The sequence below is a fragment of the Phocoena sinus genome, chromosome 19 (genome assembly GCF_008692025.1).
Source record: "Phocoena sinus isolate mPhoSin1 chromosome 19, mPhoSin1.pri, whole genome shotgun sequence".
Lineage (NCBI taxonomy): Eukaryota > Metazoa > Chordata > Mammalia > Artiodactyla > Phocoenidae > Phocoena > Phocoena sinus.
The window spans coordinates 45,102,328-45,117,049 of NC_045781.1; the positions used below are offsets into that span (position 1 = coordinate 45,102,328).

The window sequence follows — 14,722 nt, forward strand, 5'->3', positions numbered from 1 at the left end:
GTAAAGTATTTGGTTCAGGGCCAAAGACACAGTGAGACCTCCAAGTGTCAAGAGGAGTGGAGTCTGGCCATATAGCTGCCCTCACGTCTTCCCAAGGGCAGGCAGCGTGGGTACCCCCGGGTGTCTGAGAGCCAAGGATTGAGCCTGGTCTCAAGGCATTGGTTCCAGTTGGAGGATCCCCTCCCCAGCCTTGCACATCGTCTTCTCCCTGAAGCTTCTAATACGTCCTGAGAATGGAACACTGGGTCTCCTCAGGGCCTTCTGGGGATAGCTATTGGGCAGCCTGAAGGAAGGCATTTGGTCTGCCTTAAATCCTCAAAGCTCTGGTCCCTGGCACAGCCTCCAAATAAACACACTGTCTGCCATGTAGTGAGTGTTTGCCACTGGCCTGATATAATTATGAGTATTTCTACACGCATGATTCCATTCAGTTCTCAGGAATTATCCCCTAGGATGGGAAAGATTAAGTCACCACCAGCCAGACTCTTCATCATTCTGCAGCCTCGCCCCATCCAAAGGGAACGTCTTGTTTGCAGGACCGCTGAGTTCTTCCACGCTTTTCCCCTCTGGGGAGTACGTGGGGCAGGGTGGCAAGAGACACTGCGATGTGTGTGCAGTTTCCTGTTTCTTTTTTCTTTTTCTTTTTCTTTCTTAATAGCCATTCTAGGGGCTTCCCTGGTGGCACAGTGGTTAAGAATCCGCCTGCCAAGGCAGGGGACACGGGCTCGAGCTCTGGTCTGGGAAGATGCCACATGCCATGGAGCAACTAAGCCCGCATGCCACAAACTACAGAAGCCCACGTGCCTAGAGCTGTGCTCTGCAACAAGAGAAGCTGCTGCAGTGAGAAGCCCGTGCATCACAACGAAGAGTAGCCCCTGCTCGCCACAACTAGAGAAAGCCCACGCGCAGCAACGAAGACCCAACGCAGCCGAAAATAAATAAATAAATTTATTTTTTTAAAAGTTAGCCATTCTTCTTTTTTTAAAAAATATTTATTTATTTGGTTGCATGGGGTCTTAGTTGCGGCAGGCAGGCTCCTGAGTTGTGGCACGTGGTCTCCTTAGGTTGTGGTATGTGAACTCTTAGTTGTGGCATGCATGTGGGATCTAGTTCCCTGACCAGGGATCGGACCCGGGCCCCCTGCATTGGGAGCTTGGAGTCTTAGCCACTACACCACCAGGGAAGTCCCACCTCTTGTTTATATTACTCGTGGCGGGGGTTGGGGGTGAGCCCTCATTTGAAAAGTATACGGTCAGATTAAAGGGTGAATTTGATTTTAGAGGATGGGGAATGCAGTCTGTGTGTCTAGAAGGAAAAACATAACTTACCTGGTACTAACATCTCAAAAACATGCATGTGAAATTTTACCCTCAACACCATTGCTGCCAACATGTAGTATCACAAGTTAGTTGGTGACCAATCTTTTGAATCCTCTCCCCGGAGGAGTGTTCTCTGAGTCTTCTCAATAGACCCGGAACATTGTGTCTGCGTGTCAGCATCTTTTCTCTCTCTTGCTACAGGGCCTCGGGACGAATTGGAAACCAGGATCTGGGTGACGGGCTCATTCCTCTAAACCCTCGACCTGGTAGCTCAGGTACTTCATCGATCAAAGACCATGAGTGAAGAGAAGGAAGAGACCTCGTTCAGTATACTCACAATTTATGATGAACCAGGAGAAGAGGAGGAATGTGCCGAGAGCCCCGGCATTTCCTCCCAGCACGAGCACCATGCACAGTCCCAGCTGGGCGAAGCGTGTGGTCCCCCCCAGCAGCTCCCACGCTACCCAAGGCAGCATGACCTGGCTTATCAGGAGATGAGCTGTGTGAGTCCACAGCAGTGGGCCCCCAGGCCCTGGACAGATCTGAGCTGCAGGCCACTCAGCTCTCCGAGGCAGAATCAGAAGAAGCAGAGCCTGGCCTCAGGTAGGTCTCACCTGAACAAGACTGGTGGGGGGAGCGACACTCGTCTCAGGGAGAGGGATCCTGACACAGAGCTCTCCATCCATTCTCATGCCCTGACTCTCCCTCTCTCCTCTGTGTGTCACAGCTCCCCACCAGGATCCGAGGTCGGTAAGTCCCAGCTGGGACGGTGCAGGCAGGCAGGGTGTCTAGCCCATGGCTGGGCGTTGGATGGAGACCTGGAACGAGGCTCCTGGGTGGAGAGAGCAGTCTTCTCCCTGGATCCCGTGATGCTGTTGCTGCCAGACCTCCTCTCTCTGAGTGGCTGGCCGCTGCTGTCTCCCTGCAGGTCAGCCTTGTCCTTCACCTCATCCCAGTGAAGAAGTCTTGGCATTCCTCAGAGCAATTGTAAGTGTCTTTTTTTTTTTTTTTTTTTTTTTTTTTTAAAAATGGCATCTTTCCCTTCCTGTCACCCCTGGAACAAGAAGCTCGTAGGAAGAAGGTGAGGGCATGCGGTATGTCCACATCCTCACTCTCTCTCCCATAGGTGGTGGGTGCACTGGACTTCCTGCTTCTTTGGACCCAAGCTGCCCTCCTCCCATCACCAGTGTGTAGGGCCTCAGCTGACAGGGTCACTTTGAGAGCTACATCCTAGGAGACTCTGAGCCAGGCTCTGCTCTCATTGCTTATACTCAGAAGTGTCTCAAAATGTGGCCTGTTTATGAGGGAGGCCATCCTGGGCTAGTGCAGAAGGATGTCAGTGGTCTGGGGACCCCAGCTGAGGACACAGTCCTGCCTGAGGGTCAGAGAGGAGCTGTTGGATGCAGGGTCAGGAATCGAGTCAGAGGACAGGGAAGGCTGTCCCCCATGGATGAGGGCAGGTCAAGGCTGTGACCCTTTCATGGGCACCCCAGCCTCCCGTTCCAGATGAAGTGGTGGTCAGGCAGATGACCCCACATAAGTCCTGGAAGGTTGGCAAACTCCGCCACGGAAAGAAAGTCCACTCCCTGGCCATCAGCAGCTCTACTCACCACGTGTACACGTGCGGCCATGGCTACATCAGGGTGTGGGATAAGAGTGCCCTGCATGCCTGGGACCACGCCCCCCAGGCCCAGCTGAACTTACAGGTGAGGGGTCATGCAGAAGGCTCAGGGAGCCTAGATGTGACCTGTGTCCTAATACTTGGAGCCCATGCTTCCAGGAGATGATTTGAGAATGTCACCCATTCCTACAGGACCGTCAGAACTGTGTCCTCACCTGCAAGCTGTCCCCCGATGAGCAAAGCCTGATCACGGGGGGTCTGTCCCAGACCCTGACTCTCTGGGACCTGGCGCCCACCCCCCGCATCAGGGCACAGCTGGCCTCCACAGGCCCCATGTGCTATTCCCTGGCTGTCTCCTCCAATGCCCAGATCTGCTTGGCTTGTTTCAAAGGATTTGTTGAGATTTGGGATTTGCAGAACCAAATCTTGATCAGGTATGACCTGGGGGAGGCTGGATGGTGAGGCCTTGGGGAAGCCTGGGCCTCTTTTCCGACCTCACTCTCTCCTCTGCAGTAGGACTAGGTGAGTCGGTGTGGAGAACGCACTTGGGCTACGTATCTAGGGGCTTCCTGGGCCCAAAACTTCTGAGGGTCCAACCAGTGCATGAACCTCTGAGTTGTTTTCCCACCAGGAAGCACGAAGTCCCCATATACGGGTCCCGATGTGTGGACATCACGGGCAATAAGTTCTGGACGGGAGGTGAAGACACCAGACTGTATTCCTGGGACCTGAGGAACTACCAGAGGCTGCAGCAACACGATTTACAGCATGAGGTGCCCGGACGGCCGCGGCTGTGCTGAGTGCAGTCCCCCTGGGGACTGGAGTTGCGGGTGCCCGCAGGAGCAGAGTCCGAGTTTGAAGAGGTGGCCACGAATGATGGCGCCGGCAGCTTTGTGCGCTGACCCCAAACCTCCTTCCAAACAGATCCTCAGCATTACCCACGACCCCAGTGAGGAGTGGCTGTTAGTGGGCCTGAGAATGAGTGACATCGTAATCCTGCACACACACCGAAGGGAGAAGTTTAAGGCTGTCCTGCAGAAATATGTCTACCACCACAATCTCAAGTTTTCCTCCTGTGGTGAGTGAGCAGGCAGGGGACACCTCTGGGTGCCCTGTCACCTGACAAGGCATCCACTCACCTGTAGAGTCTGGACCCAGCCTTATTTCAGACTCTTAATTCCCCCCTCTCCAGCCCCAGCACTGGCCGGGCCAAGGTCCAAGGCCACCTTCCCACTGCCCTCGCCTCTGCTTCCTCCTATCACTGGTGTTCCTCCCCTGCCAGCCTGGCTACCTTTCCTCCCTTCTTTTTCTGCTCACCCCCTCTCCTTTTCTGGCCCTGTCTGTAATGGTAGCTTCCTATATGGAACCACAGCCCAAAGACATCGGCAGACAGAAGATGCTTGAAGCCCCACGTGGCTGTCCAGTTGTTCAGTGCCCCTCACCACAATCCCAGGACTGGCAGGAGGGAGAGGGCAGATGAGGGAATGGTTTGGGTCATGTCTCTGAGTTGTATAGATGGGGAAACTGAGTCAGAGAAGGAGTGGTCCTCTCCCTGGTCTAGTCGGGAGCAGAGAGCTGGGACTGGAAGGCAGGCTTGGCCTCTGGCCCTTCCATCTGTCTTTCCTTCGCCAGGGAGCTATTTTGTGTCCACACTGGATGAGTCGATCCGCTGCTTAGCTGCTCCTTCTCTACAAAGATTGTTTCAGGTACTGGATGGAGGCGTGTGCAAACCCAGGCAGCTGGAGCTTACAGCCCCAGATCCCAGTTGGTCGGGCCCCAGAAATAGTGCTGGAAAGTACCTCTGAGATGGCAAACAGGGCCATGGAGTACATCGAGGGAACAAGGACTCAAGGTCCTAGGAACTCCTGGGCTCCACCTTGAGCCCTGAACCTGGCCCGGTCTCCAGACTGGGCCTCAGGTCTACACGGAGCCCTGAAACAGACCTGCGTGAAGTGTGCGTCTCCGGCCCCAGTCTGGCCCCTGCATATCATTCCTCTGTGGCCTCTCTTTCCCTCCAGGTAGAGGAGTCTACAGACATCCTATGTTGTGATGTGTCTTCTGACAACCAGTACCTGGTCACGGGCTCCAAGAACAGTGCCACTGTTTACCAGCTCTTGTATTGAAGCTTGCAAGCCACGGTCCTGCTGGTGAAGACCCAAAGAAGACCAGTGTGCTCGGAGGGTGACCTTGGGGTGCCAGGCAACTCTAACACCTCCCACAGCCCCACCTTCTCCTCCCTGGCCGGTCATCTGTCCATTCCCCTCCCACCCAGCACACACCTGGCCTGTTCTCCAGGTTTTTTACTGTGTAACTTAGGGATTTTTCCTTTGTTATTTTTTCTACCACTGATTTCTTTATTTTGTAATTGATAAAATGGAAAAGCAAAAACCAAAATGGCTTGGATACCCGGTCAGTTATTTCAAACAACAAACTCGTCGTGATGGGCTGCTTATGCCCCCTTTCAGCAAATTCCAGGTTGGGGAAGGAATTTTAGACCAGACTTAGTTTCGTTTATAACTTTTCTGGAATTCTTGGACTCTTAAGAAAGCTCAAGAAGCAACGTATGTCCACGTACAAACTTTCAGATTGTATCAGCGTGTTGGTAGACCAACAACACCCAACCCTTGACGCAGGTTAAGACTCCAGTCACTGGTCTAACCATATCCCAGGATGAGCTGTCCTTTTAACTACCTACTTCGTGAAACCTCGCTTTATCTGAGGCTTTCAAAGTCCCGATCCTAATTCTGGCATTTTGTGCCGGTCAAAAGCTGCCTGTCTCTGTTTCCGGGCAACTTCCTCACGTTGGTGGGTGTGATATTTTGTCTGGCCTTTGCCAGGCTGAAAAAGCCCCAGCTCCCTGAACCAAGCCATAAAGGCCTGCTCTCTGGTCTTTTCCATCCTCCCGCCTCTTTGCTTGGTGTTGGCATGGCTGAGACAGCTAGCTGTCCACTAACGTTTGTAGCTTAGAGTTCACCGGAAGAGGCACAAAGCCAGGGAAAAAATTACCATCTTTTGCATTGAAATATTATTGGGTCCTAGTTCTTGCTGATGGATCATGAATGAAGAATGTGTCTCCTTTCCGGGCCAATGCTAAATGAGTGGGGTGTCCCCTCCAGGCTCTCTGTCCCCTTCGACCAGCTCCAGGCAAGCGATGTGAAGGCCCGAGGGGATTGCAAAACAATGAGATGGAAGCATCCCGTGTCCACAAATCACACGTGGAGAAAAGCTTCCCCCTTTGGGTTATTTCATGGGAGAGAAACTTGTATTCGAATTGTTATACATGTTGGAGCCTATTTGTTACTATAGCCCTGGAAATAGCAAACTTTTACTTAAAGGGCCAGATAGTAAATATTTTAGGCTTTGCCCTGTGGTCTTCGTCCCAATTACTCAACTCTGCTGCTGTAGCATGAAAGCTGCTATAGGCAACAGATAAGTGAATGCAACTGTGTGCCAATAAAACTTTATTTATGAAAACAAGCAGTGGGCCAGATTTGGTCTGCTGACTGTAGTTTGCTGACTCCTGTAGCCAGCGTGCCTCTAAATAATATATTTATTTAGCATCCATTGAAAAATATAATGCAGCCGGTAGAGTCCAACAGTAGGTCTATCCTACTGGGCTATAGTAACAATAAGACTCCCAGTGTCTCTATAACAAGTGTCCATCGATGGATGAATGGATAAACAAAATGTGATATTGTTATATATATAAAATATATATAATGGAATATTATTCAGCCTTTGAAAGGAAGGAAATTCTGACACTTGCTACAACATGGATGAAACTTGAAGACATGCTAAGTGAAATAAGTCAAACATGCTAAGTGAAACACAAAAGGACAATACTGTATGGTTCCACTCATATGAGGTACTTAAGAGAGGTCACACACAGAGACAGGCAGTAGAATGGTGGTTACAAGGAGCTGAGGGGAGGGGGAAATGGAAGATTAATGGGTACAGAGTTTTGGTTTTGCAAGATGAACAAAGTTCTGGAGATGGATGGTGGTGATGGTTGCACAACGGTGTGGATGTGCTTAATGTCACTGACCTGTATACTTTAAAATGGTTAAGATGATAAATTTTATGTTATGTGTATTTTACACACTTTTTTTTTTAAATGTAGGGAATTATAAAGATCAAATTCACAATGGTGGTAAACTATGGAGACAGAGGTAGAGAAATTGGATCATAAAAGGATATAAAGGGAGCTTCAACTCTATCTGCAATGTTTATTTCTTCAAAAATAAGGTTTGTCAAAAATGAGTGCTTCGGGGCTTCCCTGGTGGCGCAGTGGTTGAGAGTCCGCCTGCCGATGCAGGGGACACGGGTTCGTGCCCCGGTCCGGGAGGATCCCACATGCCGCGGAGCGGCTAGGCCCGTGAGCCATGGCCGCTGAGCCTGTGCTCCACAACGGGAGAGGCCACAGAAGTGAGAGGCTTGCGTACCGCAAAGAATAAAAAATAAAATAAAAAAAATGAGTGCTTCGAAAGAAGCCATCAACAAAGTGAAAAGAAAGCCCACAGAAGGGGAGAAAACATTTGCAAAAATATTTCTGGTAAGGGATTTATATCCAAAAGGTGTAAAGAAGTCTTACAACTCAACAATAAAAGACAAGTAAACCAATTTTTAAAAGGGCAGAGGATATGAATAGACATTTCTATAAAGAAGGTATACAGGGCTTCCCTGGTGGCGCAGTGGTTGAGAGTCCGCCTGCCAATGCAGGGCACACGGGTTCGTGCCCCGGTCCGGGAAGATCCCACATGCTGCAGAGCGGCTGGGCCCATGAGCCATGGCCGCTGAGTCTGCGCGTCCGGAGCCTGTGCTCCGCAACGGGAGAGGCCACAACAGTGAGAGGCCCGCGTACTGCAAAAAAAAAAAAAAAAAAAAAAGAAGATATACAAATGGCAAATAAGCACAGGAAAGGATGTTCATGAGGGAAATGCCAAACCAAACCCTCAGTGAGATGTCACTTCACATGTGCTAGGATGGCCAAGAATAAAAAGGACAGACAATAACAAGTGTTGCTGAGGACATGGAGAAATTGGAACCCCCATACCTCTGCTGGTGGGATTGTAAAACACATCGCAGCCACTTTGAAAAAACAGTTTGTGTGGCTTTTCAAAGTGCTAAACATAGAGTTACCATGTGACCCAGCAATTCGATTCCTAGATATATACCCAAGAGAATTGAAAACAAATGTAAGTTGGGAGGGTAATAAATGGAAATGATAAAGTAAAACAACTGTAAATTTTTTTTTTTCTGGAAAGAAGGCTAAAACTCCAAATTAATAGTAGTCTTGATAATCAAGGAGTAGTGTGGTAATTTCAAGATTAATTACTAAAAGAATATGAAACAACGGTACAGCTTCCCAAACTAATAGAGGAAAAATACTGGAATATAGAGTATAATAATATATATAATATAAGTTTAATAAATTTTATTACTTTATATTTATAATTGACATACTTTTATTATTAACTCATTATTAATAGTATATTGTTTAATTTGATATTAATCTAGTATAAATAAAATTGTATAATAATAATAACAAAGAAACACAAAACCTGACCAAATACTGAGCCATAAATTTCAGAGTATTTAATTCTTACAGAATATATTCTACGACCATAATGCAATTAAGGTAGAAATAAATAATAAAAAGAAAACTAGAAATTTCCCTATTTTGGAAATTAAGAAATATATTTCTAAATAATTAGTAGAGGCTAAATCACAAAGTAACTGGAAGCTGTTGTAAACTGAATAATCATAAACCGAAGGATTCAGCTAAAGCTATAGTTAGAGCTTGGCCATTCCCGGCTCATCAATGTCGCCCCACCTTGCTTTCCGGGGCCACGTAGGGGACCGGCACTGACAGCCGGTCTTGAAAGCTGGGTCTGGACTAGAGCGAGAATACAGTATCCGGAGACAGCCGAAAAAGAACGTGGAGACACGGCCTTGCTTCGAGTAGAGGAAGCTGGGGAAAAAGGAGATCGGAAGTGATCTCGGAGACCGAGATTTTTCACAGATGTTGCGAGAGGAATTGAACCACTCAGCAGCGCAGTGTCCATTTTCTTGCAGTCGCGCCGATGCCGCACGTTTTCACATTTACGGGTTTTTTATCTTATTATTATGGTAGAGGGGACAATGATCGTCCCTCGTGGGCCGTGGCTTGCGGGTGAATGGGCTCTATGTGGACTTAAGCATTTACTTTATGTCCTCTGGCAGCACGTGGAATTCCCCTTTACATGCTGGGCCCCGCGGGGCCTCTGTAAACACCATCCCAGAATATGCAGATTATTTTCTGTGAATGGCAGCAAAAACGCCATGAGTTCTCTGAAGCTCGAACTCAAGACCTTCAGATTATGAGACTGACGCGCTTCCTATTGCACCAAGAAGGCAAATATAGAAAAAGTCTTCCTTATCAATAAAGGGAAAGTGCCTGCAGCCCATTCCTCTGGCCAAGCCGCCTCCCAAGTGTCAGTGTCTCCCGGCAGAAATCCGGCAGGTCGCCGGACACGTGGGGAAGGAGGATCGCTCTTCGACGAGAGGCGCCGTCTTGCGGTGAGAGGGTGGCCCGCGCCTGCCGGGAGCGCAGCGGGTCCCGGGGAGGACGTGGGCTCGTGCAGCAGCTCGCGCCGGGGGACAGGATTGGGAAGGGGCGCGGCCGGTGGGGTTCTGCTGGGTGAACAGGAGGAGGCGGGGCAGAACACGCTAGGGCCAGGCGAGGGCGCAACCCGGAAGGCACGCGCCTGGCTTCGGCGCGAGGCCGGGCGAGGCCGGGCGGCGGGGACGCGAAGCGCACAGAGGAGGCCAGCGCGAGCGGCCTGTCCGAGCCGAGGGCGCCCGCACAGACGGCCACCGTCGCTTGAGCGCGCGGTGCGTGAGCTCAGACTCGTATTGCTGACAAACGGCGGGTGGACGAAGGCTGGAGGGGGCGACACCGGCTGCAGGTGGGCATCGAGGGTTGCCCTGAATGGTGGGAAGGGCCCTGGGGGCGCGGGCAGGTGGGGAGAGGAGGAGGAGAGAGTAGAGAGGGGCGCAGAGCAGTGGGGCGTGAACTTGCCTAGGCCCTGGTCCGGGATTGGGCCGTAGAGGTGACGTAGGAGAAGGGAGAGAAGATTCCAGAAGACTCTTGGATGTGAATTCCGCTGGAAAACGGAGGGAGAAACTACGGTTGTCTTGGACTTGCCATCTTAGTCGTTTATTCAACCTTGTGGTTCTGTTTGTTTCCTTATTACATATAGGGCGTCACATTTTGAAGGGCAGAGGAGTAGCAGCATTCCCTCGGAGCAAGGTTTTAGATCTTTTCATAAGAATGCAGGGTGGATGGATGAATGGATGAATGGACAGATGAGCAGAACATATAACCATCTCTAAGAAAGCATTCCTTCCTTACTTCTTCAGGGGAATTTCTGTTGCTGATGCCCGGAAGGGATGACTACAAACGAATCAGTACCCCCTCCCATGTGTCCAACGATTATTATGGGGTAGGATTACTACCTTGGACTGGGCCAGCTTATTTCTTTTTGTGGAATTCTTGTGGAATTCTTGTTTCCACCAGGGGAAACAATGTATTTTCATATCTGGTGGGTCTAGCCCCTTTCCCCCACTTGCCCCTTTCAGGGGTTTGGTGCTCAGTTGGACACAGGTTTCAGGTCATCTCTTGGACGGCTGTTCACACTGATTCCCCCTTCCTGTTCTGATTTCCTAGGGCACTTAGTGATGGTATTGCATCTTGTGGTCAGTTGTTCCCTGTATGTCAGTTCTGTCTCCTCCCTTGACTCGGCGCTCTGTGACCCACAGGCAGGATCTGAGCCACCCCTGGAAACACCATTTTCAGAGCATGCTCGGGGAGGTTCTGGACCCCACCCCCAAGCCACTCTCTGCTGACGCCTCCTGCCTAGACTCAGTGCTGGAGGGGGCTTGTGCAGTGAGCAAAGAGCACGGCACGGGGTCAGGGCTTGGCATCTCTTCTCTCTCGGCCACTACCCAGCCTTGACCTTGTGGCTCCCCCTCCCGGTCATCCTGGGGTGGTACAAATTCTGCCCCGGGAACTGGAGGAAGAAACTGGCTGCAGGACAGGCAGCTTCCCCAGAGGGACAGGTTCTCAGGGGCTGTGAGAGCTGTGTCGCCAGAGCTCCCTCCTACCACCCCCGCCACCTTGAGAAGCTGCAGAGCAAAGGACACGGTCTGTTCCAGGAATCTCTGTAAACACACTTTTCAAGGTGTCCCAGTCTTGAGTGGCTCCTCAGTGCCTTTGGGGAAATATTCGGTCGATAAGGCTACCCCTTAGCCTCTCAGCCGGATGAGTCAGGCCATGCGCTGACCTGCAGATCCACCCAGGGCCTTCCTGCCTCCCAGCCTCTGCTGCTGCCTTCCTGCCACCTACCCACGCCTCCTAATCCGATGTCAGTCACCCCCAAAGTCCCTCCGGCCTGGGCTCCCCTTGCACAGCTGACCAGAGCTAGCAGAGAATGTTTCCCTCTCCATCACTTCCTTGCACCTCTACTCTTTCCCTGAGATGATTTCTTTTTCTTTGGGGCAGAGGTTGGTTTGGAATTTTCTGGATCCTCTGCAGCAGGTACACAAGAACTAGTTTTAGCTTATTGATTGATTACCATAGAGATTTCTCTGTAGACAGGCCTACAAAGGACCAGAAGATCTGAGGGTTCAGGGTTGGGATTGAGTGACTGCAGGAGATGTGATCAAGGCCGGGTAGGGGAGGACCTGTGGAAGAGGCAGGTGCAGCAGGGGAGGGCGCTTTGTAAGGAGTCGGACATTGGTGGCTGGGCAGTGAGGGGCTGAGGGGAAGGGCAGGCACCAGGGAACATGGGGTGAGGCCCTGGCCCTGTTTTCCCTCTTTCCCTGGGAATTTTGTACCATCATCTTCAGTCCTGAAATCCTTTCCTCTTCACACTTAACTCAGATGTGATGCCCATGAGCCCCACCCTCCATTCTTTAGTTGGCGTCTGGTCCTCCCCTGCCTCCCTGTCCCATTCCAGCTCTCTGCTCACCACAGATTGTGTCTGAGACACCCAACACATCATAACCTCCATGTGGATAGGCAGGGTCACCTTCTCAGATTCTGTCCCCACGCACCCATCCCAGTGCCTCATACATGAAAAGCCATCTCTATCTGGGTGTTTCTTGAGCCAGTGATTTCAAGGATGCAGTGAGAGGAAAAACTGCTTTGTGTATGCTAGACCCCTGATATGACTTCATCAACAGAGTCCTGGGGGGTTCTGTAGAGGGACACTAGTAAAGACGGAGAAACCCTCAGGGAGGTGCAGGGTCAGGAAATCCATCATGCAGAGTGAAGCTGCCCAGGGTCTCAGGACAGGGACGCCTGCAGTTTTCCAGTATTTCCTCCAGGGGGCAGCCTTGCATTGCCTCTAAACTCCTGAATGCCTTGCAGGTGGGTGCAAAGACTCCTGCTTAGCGGACCTGGACTCTGTTCTCAGCTTTGACACTGACTGGCTGTGATCTTGAGAAAGTCTCTTCCTTTTCTGGGTTTGTTTCTCCTTTATGAAACGACAGGGTCAATCCCTTCCTGCCCGTTCTAGGATCCAGCATCACGTAACTTCACCTTGGGCTATGGCCATGCAGCGTAGAGAGTGGGACTTAGTGCTGCGCTTTCTACCTCTCATAATGTCATTAGAATCCAAGGTCTTGGAAATAAGGATGCATGGCCGCTGGAGTGAGATGCCTCTGTTCACCCCAGGTCTGCCTTGATTGGTTGTCTTAACCTCTCTGTTCCCATAAAATGGTGATCATACCTGAATTTACCTCACTGGGCTGCTGGAAGATTGAAGGGAGATACCATTCTAGAGTTTGCAGAATACACCGAGCTTGGGAAGGCAGCTGTGGTGACAGGTACTCATCACTGATGGTTTGACCACTCTCAGCTGGAGGACTCCCCTGGTCTTGCTGAGCCTTCCCTATTCACCGCCTGGTGTGGCGGGTTCACCTGTTCGCAAGGACCCTGTTAGGGTGTAGGAGCACCCCTGGGGCTGCCAGATCCCAGTCCTGTCTGTTGTATTCCCCCGGTTCCCAAACCCGGCTGCGCATTGGAATAACTGAGAGACTCTTGCTAATCATCCGTAGAAAAGGATTTATTTATAGTGGGAAGTTTATCACACTTAGAAATTAAATGCATTCATACTTACAGAGGTGGTAGGAGTTAAACTAAGAAGGTGATTCTGTAAATGATTCTATAGGTGGAAACAGTTTAGGCAGTGGTCTTTATAATGGTCAGTTTTTTTAAACTCCAAGCCTCAGATTATTGTCTGCATATACCCCTTGGGCAAAAGGAAGTTCGTACTTGTTGGGGGGGGGGCACAGATTGTATTTTCTCTAAGTAGGTCTAAGTGGAACCATAGGTGGAAGGGTGGCGCAGAAGGTCCTCCTAGATAAGACAGTGGTCTTCCTGGTGCGGCGGGCATCTTCGTCTCCATGTGATCATGGAAATCGTGGAAATGACAGGTGACCTGTGACATCGAGCTCTCTAGAAGAGAAGGGTTTCTTGCATCTGTTGGTGGGGCCCCGATGAACCAGCCAGGAGGCAGGCACTGCACTGGAGGGCTCAGGTGACCCCTGGGAATGGTTGTCAGGGCTTCCATTACGGGCCGGGCTCCCAGAAAAGGAAGAGTCTTAAGGCCCTATATGTTGGCTTATTATTAATACTGGGAGCAAGATTTCACCTGTTTTTGGTGGCTGGGCCAGAGGAACTCTGGTAGTTGAGAGTGTCTTCCAGGAAGTTTCTGGTGGACTGCTTACTTCTTGGAGCTGTTTTGTGGGGCACAGTTTGTTGATATTAAAGTTCATATGGAAAATAAACCTGCTAGAATATCCAGGGAAACATTGAAACAAAAGAGCAGGGCAGGGGGTGGAGGTGGTAGGTAGCTACCAGACATTAAAACAAACTGTAAAAGCATCTGTAATTAGGACAGAGTGGCCTTGGCACATGAATAGACAGACCAATGGAACAGAACAGAACATGCAGAAATAGACCTAAGTACAAATGGAAATTTAGTATATGACAAAGATGGGATCTCCAATCTCAGAGGCAGTGATAGACTTTTTTTTTTTTTTTTTTTTTGCGGTACGCGGGTCTCTCGCTGTTGTGGCCTCTCCCATTGTGGAGCACAGGCTCCAGACGCGCAGGCTTAGCGGCCATGGCTCACAGGCCCAGCCGCTCCGCGGCATGTGGGATCCTCCCCGAACCGGGGCATGAACCCGTGTTCCCCTGCATCAGCAGGCGGACTGTCAACCACTGCGCCACCAGGGAAGCCCTAGACTTTTAAATAAATGGTGCTGGGACAACTGAGTAGTCTTTTCAAAAAAGATAAAAATGAATTCACAGCTCACACCATATAGAAGAATAAAACTCAAATGGATCATGATATTAAATGTAAAAAAATGAACCACGGAAGTACTAGTGGAAAGAAAAAAGCGTTCCTGTTTTTTATTTTTTTAATGTATTTATTTATTTATTTTTGGCTGCTTTGGGTCTTTGTTGCTGCGCGGGCTTTCTCTAGTTGGGGCAAGTGGGCTTCTCATTGCGGTGGCTTCTCGTGTTGCCGAGCACGGGCTCTAGGCACGGGGGCTTCAGTAGTTGTGGCACACAGGCTCAGTAGTTGTGGCTCATGGGCTTAGTTGCTCCGCAGCATGTGGGATCTTCCTGGGCCAGGGATCGAACCCATATCCCCTGCATTGGCAGGCAGATTCTTAACCACTGCACCACCAGGAAAGCCCGATTTCTTGGTTTTGATCGTTGCATGACAGT

General features: G+C 50.4%; 1 protein-coding gene across 1 annotated transcript; it reads left to right on the top strand.

Moving 5' to 3' along the window:
• Positions 1–1,615: 1,615 nt before the first annotated feature.
• Positions 1,616–5,063, top strand: TLE7 (TLE family member 7). The gene is made up of 8 exons (XM_032614825.1): positions 1,616–1,922; positions 2,248–2,306; positions 2,813–3,025; positions 3,133–3,374; positions 3,572–3,713; positions 3,865–4,018; positions 4,573–4,646; positions 4,959–5,063. The coding sequence occupies exons 1-8, from the start codon at positions 1,616–1,618 to the stop codon at positions 5,061–5,063; spliced, it is 1,296 nt and encodes a 431-aa protein (XP_032470716.1).
• Positions 5,064–14,722: the final 9,659 nt, after the last annotated feature.

Excerpts from the sequence above, each read along its gene's own strand:
- TLE7 (XM_032614825.1), top strand. The coding sequence starts at position 1,616 with ATGAGTGAAGAGAAGGAAGAGACCTCGTTCAGTATACTCACAATTTAT. Across the intron at positions 3,026-3,132 it reads AGGCCCAGCTGAACTTACAG|GACCGTCAGAACTGTGTCCT; the intron begins GTGAGGGGTCAT and ends CCATTCCTACAG. Across the intron at positions 3,375-3,571 it reads CAGAACCAAATCTTGATCAG|GAAGCACGAAGTCCCCATAT; the intron begins GTATGACCTGGG and ends TTTTCCCACCAG.